At 44.8% G+C, this 12,037-nt stretch overlaps 1 protein-coding gene across 1 annotated transcript; it reads left to right on the top strand.

Moving 5' to 3' along the window:
- Positions 1-3,069: 3,069 nt before the first annotated feature.
- LOC311316556 (frizzled-8-like) lies at positions 3,070-4,821 on the top strand (the record flags this gene model as incomplete). Its single annotated transcript, XM_084447434.1, has 1 exon — positions 3,070-4,821. The coding sequence occupies one exon, from the start codon at positions 3,070-3,072 to the stop codon at positions 4,819-4,821; it is 1,752 nt and encodes a 583-aa protein (XP_084303560.1).
- Between the last annotated feature and the right edge of the window lie 7,216 nt (positions 4,822-12,037).

The raw sequence follows: 12,037 nt of genomic DNA, 5'->3' as shown, positions 1-12,037 counted from the left end.
GGGGGGGGGCAGAGTCTTAAAGACGGTGTTCACGCCCCAAGGTAAACAGGTTTAGCCAGTGCAGTATCTTATCTGAGGCCATAAATCAAATCTAATAACACTCCATCACACACGTGAGCTTTCAAATCAAATCAGTTAGCTTGGCCCCACACCCAGACAGCAATCACAACTTATTTATTCCCGCAGACTTCAAAAGAAGTGGTGGAGATCGGACAGGTCAACTTATGCCATTTTCCTTTCAGTCGATTCAATCCAAATGATTGATTTCGTCTCATGGGGTACTGTAACCCATTTCCTGTTAGTTTCTGCAACACATTGTGCATCCCCTCACCATGAGCAATGGTTAACGTAACTGTTACAATACATCTTTTTCTGAAGCTGAGCAAGATAAATACAAAAACAGGCTCACTGAAAGAAACTAAAAAGCTATGCCACAAAATAAAGCTGGACTATCCATGAACTAATCCCTTTAACATATTGTGGTGATGATCACATGGGTTCCGGAGCCAGCGAGGTTCTGGTGGGAAGCTCCGTACTGAAACACCGTGCTGGTCAACACAGCAACGCTTCAGAATGACTCAAACAAGCTCTCAAGTAAAAAAAATAAAAAGGTAACAGGACACTCATTCTCTAGCTCTGAGACCGTGAACTCTGTAGTCCGGGGAGAGCAGGGGTAGAGAGGGGGGTGGAGGGGGGGTGGAGGGGGGCTGGGGGGGTGAACTGTGTAGAGAATGCCAAAATTGACTTCTAAACAGATGCAGTAATTCCATTTCCATCCATTTAAATCTGGAATGCCAGGAGGGGCAGGGGCATATGTAACCCTACACCAGCTATTGCAGTCTCACACACACACACACACACACACACACGCGCATGTGTGTGTGTGAGAGTGCGTGTGTGAGTGTGTGTGTGTGTGTGTGTGTGTGTTTGTGTGTGTGTGTGTGTGTGTGTGTTTGTGTGTGTGTGTGTGAGTGTGTGTTTGTGTGTGTGTGAGTGTGTGAGTGTGTGTGAGTGCGTGTGAGAGTACATGTGTGTGTGTGTGTGTGTGTGTGTGTGTGTGTGTGTGTGTGAGAGAGAGAGAGAGAGAGAAAGAGAGAGTTCGTGTGTGAGTGCGTGTGTGAGTGTGTGTGTTTGTGTGAGAGAGAGAGAGAGAAAGAGAGAGAGAGAGAGAGAGAGAGAGAGAGAGAGAGAGAGAGAGAGAGAGAGAGAGAGAGGGGGTATTGGACAGTTGGTGGCTGGGACTGGGGCTCTATCTGCCTGTTAATCAATATGGGGTCCGGCCTCTGCTGGACCCCCAGAGTAACTGAAGCCTGACCCACAGGGTCTACTGGCCCTGTGAGGGACTGAGACCGGACACCTGTTCAGAAGAGTTCACCTGCGCTTCACAGCTTGGGCTGGTGTGTGTGTGTGCGTGTGTGTGTGTATGTGAGTGTGTGTGCGTGTGTGTGCGTGCGTGTTTGTGCATGTGTGTGTGTGTGTGTGTGTGCGTGTGTGTGTCTGTGCGTGCATGTGTGAGTGTGTATATGTGTGTATGTGTGTGCGTAATTGTGTATATGCTCTAACATCATGATCTAACTGGAGTTCATTTTCAGGAATGTAAGGCATGGTTTACTCAAAATTAAGGCATAAAGTCGATTGTAACGATTGTAGAGAGAGAGAGAGAGAGAGAGAGAGAGAGAGAGAGAGAGAGAGAGGGAGAGGGAGAGAGAGAGAGATACAGAGAGAGAGGGAGAGAGAGAGAGACAGAGAGAGAGAGAGAGAGAGAGAGAGAGGATGACTGAATCCAGAACAGGAAACAGGCACTGTAGTAAATGTCTTTGGGCTCTTTGAGATGTCCAAAAACCAATTATCAGTGTGAATCACATTAATTGCGTCTTTCGTTCACCATGTAGGCTATTTGGAAGATATCCGCTTTGTTAGCTCGTATTCCTTCTGAGACGATCGGCACACATTTCCCTGTTTGTTAGGAATGGGAAGTCATTTTAATAATCACCCGCTCCACATGCGGTCCTTTCAGGCGCTAAATGGAACATTGGCACCACAATTAAAGCACACATCTCTCCCTTGGTTCAGGGCAACCTCCTGTGGTGCGCTAACTGAAACCCCCCACGCAACCCTAATCTCGAGGTTTAAAATACCAGTGTCCCTTTTACCCGAAACACGGTGTTCAGAAAAAGAGCCTATTCGAATTTAAAACATGGATATTTAGCCTACTGTGGATTTTTATTTCTAAATGTTGAAGACATTCGATTCTATTTCTGTGTTCAAAATGTAGGCTATATTTTGGTCTATCTGCTATAGATTCAGATCTTTGTCACATTTTGTCACATTCATCTGACAAACGGACAGACAACGATAGAGGCTACGATAATTAATCCATGCTACAATGTGTATATCCAATTTAAATAATTTGGTAAAAATCTGTTTATAGACCGTTTGCTGCCAGCCCATGCGCTTTGGCTGTAGGCTTTGCAGATAATTATTCATAGCCTTGTTTTTAGGAGAGTTAAAGAATAAACAGAGACAGCGTGATTACTGTCCCTCCAGGGTGAACATTATAACCAACACCTTTGGATTGGAAACACTTGATTGACTTATTCTTGTCCCCCGCCCTACAGACTAGATAAGGCGGTTCAACAGGGGAGGGACTAGCCCGCCTCCTGTATAAATTCAATGCATCCGCCAGCGGCAGAGCATGCAAAGCAAGCCACGGTGATACTACCACACAAAGAGAGAGAGGAGAGAGTGAGAGGGAGAGAGACAGAGACAGGCGGACGGTTCCAACGTCTAAAGTATATTCTGTCAGTCAACAACCTAGTGCAGTCGGAAAATATTTGTCGGCAATTCAAGAATAACGTCAGATCGAGTGAGAGTTGCCTACTGCCGAGCGGATACCTTGCCATTGTGCCAGACAGACAACGCAGCCGAAGGCGACTCACCAAGAATCCAGTCTGCGCGAAGGATGAGTTCACCAGCATCCTTTGATAAATAGGTCTGTAGCCTGCAGCTTACTTGCAAGCGCAAGTTCGCTGGCACTTTGACAGGACACGAATTCAACGGCGAACGAGGATGGAGTGTAACTTACTGGCGTGGTGCATGGTTTTGGCACTCGTTCTACACAGGTCGAGTTGCGCCGCGGCGAAGGAGCTCACATGCCAGGAGATATCGGTCCCCCTGTGCAAAGGGATCGGCTACAACTACACCTACATGCCGAACCAGTTCAACCACGACACGCAGGACGAGGCTGGGCTGGAGGTGCACCAGTTCTGGCCGCTCGTGGAGATCAAGTGTTCCCCTGACCTGAGGTTCTTCCTCTGCAGCATGTACACCCCTATCTGCCTCGAGGACTATAAGAAGCCCCTTCCGCCGTGCCGGAGTGTGTGTGAGCGAGCCAAGGCGGGATGCGCGCCACTCATGAGGCAGTACGGTTTCCCGTGGCCCGAACGAATGAGATGCGATTTACTACCCGTGCAAAGTGACCAAAGCACTCTCTGCATGGACGACAATAGAAGCGACACGACGACTGCCTCGCCGGTCGTCGCAAAGCCAACAAATCGCCCGGTGAAACCGTACAACCCGCGGAAGAGCAAGAACGGACACCGTTCCAACGCGCCCGGGAGTAAACACAAGCCTGCCACATCCTCGTGCGAACCGGGGTGTCAGTGTCGCGCGCCCATGGTGCCGGTGAGCAGCGACAGCCACCCTCTCTACAACCGAATCAAAACCGGGCAGATCCTGAACTGTGCCATGCCCTGTCACAATCCTTACTTTTCACAAGAGGAAAGGACATTCACCGCCTTCTGGATAGGACTTTGGTCAGTTTTATGCTTTGTGTCTACTTTTGCGACCGTAGCAACTTTCCTGATAGACATGGAGAGGTTCAAGTATCCCGAACGCCCCATTATTTTTCTCTCAGCCTGCTACATGTTCGTCTCTGTCGGCTACATTGTCCGACTAATTGCCGGACACGAACAAGTGGCGTGCAACAGGGAGCATGACATCGAACACATTCACTACGAGACCACCGGCCCCGCGCTCTGCACCATCGTGTTTCTGCTCATCTACTTTTTCGGCATGGCGAGCTCTATCTGGTGGGTGATCCTGTCCCTCACCTGGTTCCTGGCCGCGGGGATGAAGTGGGGGAACGAGGCCATCGCGAGCTACTCGCAGTATTTCCACCTGGCCGCCTGGCTGATACCCAGTATGAAGTCTATTGCCGTTCTGGCGTTGAGTTCAGTTGACGGGGACCCCGTGGCGGGGATATGCTACGTTGGCAATCAGAATTTGGACAACCTCCGCGGCTTTGTCTTGGCGCCTCTGGTGATATACCTGTTCATTGGTACCATGTTTCTCCTGGCAGGGTTCGTGTCGTTATTCAGGATCAGGAGCGTTATAAAGCAGGGCGGGACTAAGACAGACAAACTGGAGAGACTAATGATCCGTATAGGCATATTCACGGTGCTGTACACCGTCCCCGCCACCATCATCGTGGCCTGTTACTTCTACGAGCAGCACAACAGACAGACTTGGGAAATAGCCCATAACTGCTCCTGCTTGTTGGAGCAGGACATGCAGAAGCCGGACTATGCTGTTTTCATGCTGAAATATTTCATGTGCCTTCTGGTGGGCATCACGTCCGGGGCCTGGGTTTGGTCGGGCAAAACGCTCGAGTCCTGGAGAACTTTCTGTACCCGGTGCTGCTGGGGCAGCAAGGCCACGAGCGGGTCCATGTACAGTGACGTGAGCACGGGACTGACGTGGAGGTCGGGTACCGCGAGCTCCGTCTCCTGTCCCAAACAGATGCCATTGTCACGGGTTTGAAAAGAAGAATGGACCACTAATTGCGTTGGGATTGTCTATCAGCGTGTTCTAATTAGCACATTAATGAGCGCCTAATGATTTCTCTAATGAGACGAAGCCTGGGAAGAACAATGTACCTGGCATGAAGAATGCGGAGTCTTATCTAGGCCCGGGCTAATTAAATGCCCATCTCTCTTGCAGTGAGATTCCCATTTGAGACATGGAGTTGTCTGGTCTGTTGTCCTTATAACTGCAAAGAACCATTTTGTCTTAAAGCACACAATGTATAATTAGAGCTTTGCCTCATTTTAACCCGTAGCAATCATGAAAGATGATTTGAAGTACATTATGTTTGTATGCCTTAAAGTCTCATACGGGTTTCACCAGTGCTTAATGTATTTATATAATTATTGATGTTGGAACATGTACATTTGTATATAAAATTTCTACGAGATTGTAAATATGTATAATTCACTTTGATAGAAGATCTTTATTTTGAGAATAAAACATTTTTTATTGAATTGCACTTTGGCGTCCAATCATTCAAACCAGAGTTATATTTTAATGATGCATATTTAATGATACTGTGTTTCTATCAGTCAAATTTCTATTTTAGGTCATTAGATGATAAATATTAACTGTTCGAGGAACTTTTTGAAGTAGCAATCAGGCACAACCTCACTTTAATTGTGCAATGCATTGCGAGTTTAACTTATTTTTACCAAGAAATTGTTGACAATTTGGCGTTTCACTTTTTACGAGCATCGTCAAAAACCAGGCATCTGTTCCACTTGATGCATAGGCCTCACATACAGCGTGGGGCGCGAGGAGAGCTCGCATTGGCACGATAGACTAGAGGAGGCTCAGCAGGTGGCCTGCTTGCGTAATCCCCTCCTGAGGGAACCCCCGGTGCAACAATTAGGCTATGTTACAAACACGTCTCAGTTCAACTAACTATTCCGAAAACAACGCCACACTTCACACTTCCCTACTCGCTGTTACAGAGATGTTCATACCTAGATATTAAATTAGAGACTACCTTTGAGATTTATGGGGCGAGGTTCAGCCTTGTTGGTAATTGGCTGGCTGTCCCATTTTTACTGTGAGGATGCCGAAGGCGCGTAATTAAGGTGTCAGCGTGGAGAGAAGGACACTAGACAGAGCCTCTCTTGCCGTGAGTAAAGGCAATTACGCCCATTGTGTGGTCTATTTACTGTTACTATCAGTCTTACACAACTGGCTTATCCTCTTAACAAGCCAAGAGAAACAGTTGCATATGAAAACTAAGTCGCCCGCTGTCCATGGCGAACTCAGGTTTGGAGATGCTTGCCATTCATGCGGAATTAGGAAATACTTTTTACATTAACATATATCTGCCAATCTGTGGTGTGTGCACATATATGCCCAAAATATATAAAACAGATTGACTCCCTTAGTAATGTGCACTTCATTGTATTTGCTGATTCATAAAATGTGACTGTTATCTATAAAAATAGCCTAGACCTACTGCAGGGTATCCAACCATGCATTTTCTACCACTGTTGCACCAACTTCAGACGAGCGCAGAGCAGAACAATGATATAGTGCTGCCACCTTGTGATCGGGATTTGAATCGTTGTGTGCTGTGACCTTATAATAATAATAATAATAATAATTCAATTCTGTAAAGTACCTAGATGTACTATCTAGATTATTACAATTATTATTATTATTATTAGTAGTAGTAGTAGTAGTAGTAGTAGTAGTAGTAGTAGTAATAGCAGCAGCCTAGTAGTAGTAGTAGTAGTAGTAGTAGTTAATAACAACAATAATAATAATAATAATAATAATAATAATAATACATCAAATTTGTATAGTGTTTTTCTGGGTATACCCAAAGTTGCTTTACATAAGTAAAATAAAACAAAAAACTGAAGAAACTTTATTAAGGCTAAGTAAGTAAAAACTGACTAAAATAAATAATTCTAAAAAAAAGTTAATAGAGGTACAGTTAGATCCATAAATATTTGGACATTAACACAATTGTCATCATTTTTGCTCAGTACATCACCACAATGGATTTCAAATGAAGCAATTAATGTGTGCTTTAAGCGCAGACTTTCATTTGAGTGTATTTACATCCAAATCAGGTCAACAGTGGAATTACCCCTGCCTCTATCTGGGCCCAGGCACATTCACACTCACGCACACACAGACATACACCAGTGTTTGCCATGTCTCTCCTATGATGTTTTTAGCCTCTCTTACTCTGAAAATGTAATTTAATGTATTTTATGGCTTTATAAATGTTCTTAGCCGGTAGACAAACATACTCCAGGAGCTTGCTCGATTGCCTTGTTGAGAGGGGTCAGGGAAGAATTTTTACAGCTCACTTTTCTGGCCCCGAGGTGATTACTGTTTTTTTGCTTCCCTCTGGAATATGTAGGGGTGGCACCTCCCTTGTTCTCTGTAAAGCGCATTGTGTTGCCTCTGGGTATGAAATGTGATATACAAATAAAGCTTTGATTGATTGATTACAATACATCTTATGTGGTATCCCCCTTTTTAAGAGACCAAAAGTAATTTGAGAAACTAACAATCATAAATCAAATTGTCATTTTTAATATTTGGTTGCAAATCCTTTGCAGTCAATGACAGCCTGAAGTCTGGAGCCCATAGACATCACCAGACGCAAGGTTTTGTCCCTGGTGATGCTCTGCCAGGCCTCTACTGCAACTGTCTTCAGTTTCTGTTTGTTCTTTTCCCTTCAGTCTCGTCTTCAGCAAGTGAACTGCATGCTCAATCGGATTCAGGTCAGGTGATTGACTTGGCCATTGTAGAACACTCCACTTCTTTGCCTTGAAAAACTCTTTGGTTGCTTTTGCAGTATGCTTCGGGCCATTGTCCATCTGCACTGTGAAGCGCCATCCAATGAGTTCTGAATCATTTGGTTGAATATGAGCAGATAATATCGCCCGAAACACTTCAGAAATCATCCTGCTGCTTTTGCCAGCATTCACAACATCAATAAATACGAGGGCACCAGTTCCATTGGCAGCTTTACATGCCCACGTCATAACACTAAACACTGATACATGCTCACACCATAACACTACCACCACCATGCTTCACTGATACATGCTCACACCATAACACTACCACCATCATGCTTCATTGATGAGGTGGAATGCTTTGGATCATGAACAGTTCCTTACCTTCTCCATACTCTTCTCTTCCCATCATTCTGGTACAAGTTGATCTTTGTCTCATCTGTCCATAGGATGTTGTTCCAGAACTGTACAGGCTTCTTTTTTTTTTTTTGATGTTTGGGCAAACTATAATCTGGTCTTCCTGTTTTTGAGGTTCACCAATGGTTTAAGTCTTGTGTTGAACCCTCTGTATTTACTCTGGTGAAGTATTCTCTTGATTGTTGACTTTGGCACAGACACGCCTTCCTCCTGGGGAGTGTTCTTGATCTGCCCAAATGTTGTGAAGGGGTCTTTCTTCACCAGGGAAATAATTCTTCTGTCATCCATCACAGTTGTTTTCCGTGGTCTTCCGGGTCTTTTGGTGTTGCTGATCTCACCAGTGCGTTATTTCTTTTTAAGAATGTATCAAAAAGTTTGGCCACACCTAATGTTTTTGTTATCTTTCTGATGGGGTTTGTTTTGATTTTTCAGCCTAATGATGATGGTTTGCTTCACTGATAGCGACAGGTCTTTGGATTTCATATTGAGAGTTGACAGCAACAGATTCCAAATGCAGGAACCATACTTGAAATGAGCTCTAGACTCTTTTATCTGCTCCTTGTAAATGAAATAATGAGGGAATAACTCACATGACCATGGAACAGCTGAGCAGCCAACTGTCCAAATACTTTTGGTCCCTTAAAAATGGGGGGACCACATATAAAATTGTTATAATTCCTACACCGTTCACCTGATTTGGATGTAAATACCCTCAAATTAAAGCAGAAAATCTGCACATATTGAATGTTTCATTTCAAATCCATTGTGGTGGTGTACAGAGCCAAAATGACGAACTGTGTCAATGTCCAAATATTTATGGACCTAACTGTAACAGCAGCAGAAGAAAAGAGGAGGGGGGGGTACGGCAAGCCTAAACCGGGGGGTTTTAAGAGCAGTTTTTTGGAACTCCCAATGCTGCATGATGATGGAGGTCGGAGAGGTCGGGGAGAGCTTGGTTGCTGAGGGCCTTGTAGGTGTTGAGTAGAACTGACCCAAAAACTAACCCAAACTGAACCAAAACCTAATAAAAGGTAAATTGCTAATCAAATAAACTGACAGTTGGTAGGCTACGTTCTAGAACAATCCATAGTGGAACAACCAGCAGTTGGCCACCAGTACTAAGCGCTAGCTCAGAGATAATAGCTTGGGCTTCTTCCGAGGTTTCCAGGGGCCCGAGCTGCAGCGACCAGGCTGTGTTCACTCCTGCCTCCGGCAAAAATCAACAGAGGAAGCAGGTTGAGAGAGGTCAAGCCCTGATCCATCTCCCACTAACATAAACAGGAAGTTGACTCGTGGGGTACAGGAAGGTCCTATCTCTGAAAGAGCCACTATGGTCCATCTGTACCATCCCACCACCACCACAGTCAGTCAGAGCTGGTGTCAATGGGCTCTTTGTCTGCCAGTGCAGTTGCCTGTCTGACATTAATTGAGATCGATTAGAACGAAAATTGGACCCCACAAGTCAGAGCACATGGTTGAACATAGACCACAGTGAGATGATTGAAGAGTGAAGATTTTGCCAAGGCAGTATAACGTAATTAGATTTCTATAGCATTCGATAGTCAATAAATGAAATGAACAACACTGAAGATGTGTTTTCCCCCTGAAGCCTCCCTGCTCAGTGACATCATGTGAAGCGTGTTCTCAGCGCCTCGCTTAGTTTGACTGATCCTTACCCTGAGGTGCTCTCTGTCTCCCTCCCCCATGCTAGTGGTGTGATCATACATCCATCAGCACACAACATGACATGTAGGGGGTGAAGGGTGCAAAGGTGAAAGGTTAAGACCATTGTCTGTCATTTTGTGAGTGTGTGTGTGTGTGTTTGTGTGCATGGCTTGTGTGTGTGTGTGTGTGTGTGTGTGTGTGTGTGTCTGTGTGTGTGCTAGTGTGTTTGTGTGCATGGCTTGTGTGTGTGTGTGCTGGTGTGTTTGTGTGCATGGCTTGTGTGTGTGCGTGTGTGTATGTGTGTTTGTGGGCATGGCTTGTGTGTGTGTGTGCGGGTGAGAAAGAGAGACAGACAGACAGAGGACGGAGGAGCTTCATCATCAGAGTCAGTGCGTTCCTGACATGTGAGCCTCTGAAGACAGACAGGAGGTGTCTGCGTGCATTGGCGATTTTATTGGGGGGGCAGGGGGGGCAAGTGCCCCCCCTGATTGGAAAGCCCAACTCTGCTCAGATTCTTAAAAAAAATTAACTAATTAACACAATTATTAAATACATGATTGTGGTTTGTACCAGTTTGTTAGATCATCATTAATTTTAAAAGTGTATTTATTACTTAAACTAGGCTACCTTTAAAAATATATATATATTCATAATCCACTAATGGCACAACTCGTCCGTCGAAAAAAATGAGATCTGACTGTACTGCTCAGTGCTCAACAAGCTACAACTAGCCAACCTGCTCATAATGGCAAAAAGAGCTATAAAAACAATTTACCACTTCTTCATAAAATAAAATAAAATCTGGCAATGCTAATGAAGAAGCTACCACTCGAAATGACAGCGCAGCAGGTGCAATCGAATGCAGAAGTGCTCCAGAGGCTATCAGAGCTAGCACTAGCACTAGCAACATCACCATCGGCGAGGAAGCTAGCACCAGCAGGCAGTTGCAGTTTGATGTTGTGATGTTGGGTATGGCCTAGTGCTCGGTCATAAAGTCATATTGACATGCTCGTGGTTTCTAGATGAAGTTTGATGCGTTGTACATATTGAATTGTCATACGGATTTCTCATTAGCATACTGTTCACAACTGGTATTCTTTGTAAATAGATGGGACGAGACGGCAGAACAGTTTTTTTTTTCTCACGTCAAAATGTTGCCCCCCCTACTCTCAGAGGGTAAAATCGCCTATGTCTGCGTGGCTCTGGTCATCCCAGACAGGAGGCATCTACGTGGCCCTGGTCATCCCAGACAGGACGCGTCTGCGTGGCCCTGGTCATCCCAGGTATCCACCTCACATCAGTCCAATGCTTACTGGTTCAATATACAAGACTCCAGCAGACACAGTGGAGTCACGACCAAAACACTGTTCCTCAAATTACTTCACCTCACACAACAAAAGGATGGGAAGAGTCTGTCTATCAAATCATCTTTTATACCCGGTTACATTTACTTTGACAAACTACAAAGAAGTGAAAATATTTATTTATTTTTGGTGTCACTGGGGACTGCAAGCTCCCACAACCCCATTCTGGTCTTTCTCCGAGGTGAAATGAATTTTGGGTAATCAATATATTTGATTGTCTTCTTTGATGTGCTGTTAGGTCAGTGTTGAAGGCCTCCCTCTGACCTTCTCAGTCTCCAGTCTTTTCACACACATGAGAGGAGAGTGTGTTAAAGGGTCTAGTGTCAGTGAGGGTTGTGCTTCAACATCGGCTGAACGTTGGCTGATCATTGGCTGATCAACAGTAGCCTACTCTGTAGCTCTGACTCGCAATTGTCTCCTCTTATGGTTTTCCTTGTTTGATGGTTGAACAGTTTCAGAGAAAGAAACCCAAATGATTGGATGTAATCGTAGAAAGCAATAACAGTTTTTATATTATTATTTTATAATTCAGATCGCAGTGACAAGCATGCATGTCTGGCAGTGATATTCTATTTCTGCACTTTTTGTAACCGTCCACAAGAGGGCATTAAAGAAAATAGAGAATGCAAAATTCAGGGGTTGATAGTATAGTTTGTGAGACTATAGTTATTGTAAGAGGTAGCACTGACAATTTAAAAACAAATCAGTCAAAATACCCATAAAAACCTGTGAGGAGAGACCACTTATAAACACAAATGTAGCCGTTTTGATTGGTTTGACTGAGGAGTAGAAGTTATACAGCCTTCATGATAACACAACCTTATGCAGGGTCCTTGTCTAACGGATGTTGTCAAGAACACAAGGATTCGTTTCTTGGGTTGCCATGTTTATCCACAATTAACCCCCGTTCACCTCACCCTTGGGCATTCCATCACGGCCCCCTCTCTCCATGGCCCCAGACTCACTGCACCTCACAGACTC

This window comes from Borostomias antarcticus, assembly GCF_949987555.1.
Source record: "Borostomias antarcticus genome assembly, chromosome: 12".
NCBI lineage: Eukaryota > Metazoa > Chordata > Actinopteri > Stomiiformes > Stomiidae > Borostomias > Borostomias antarcticus.
The sequence above is the reverse complement of the archived record's forward strand: the minus strand, read 5'-3'. Positions and strand labels throughout refer to the sequence as shown.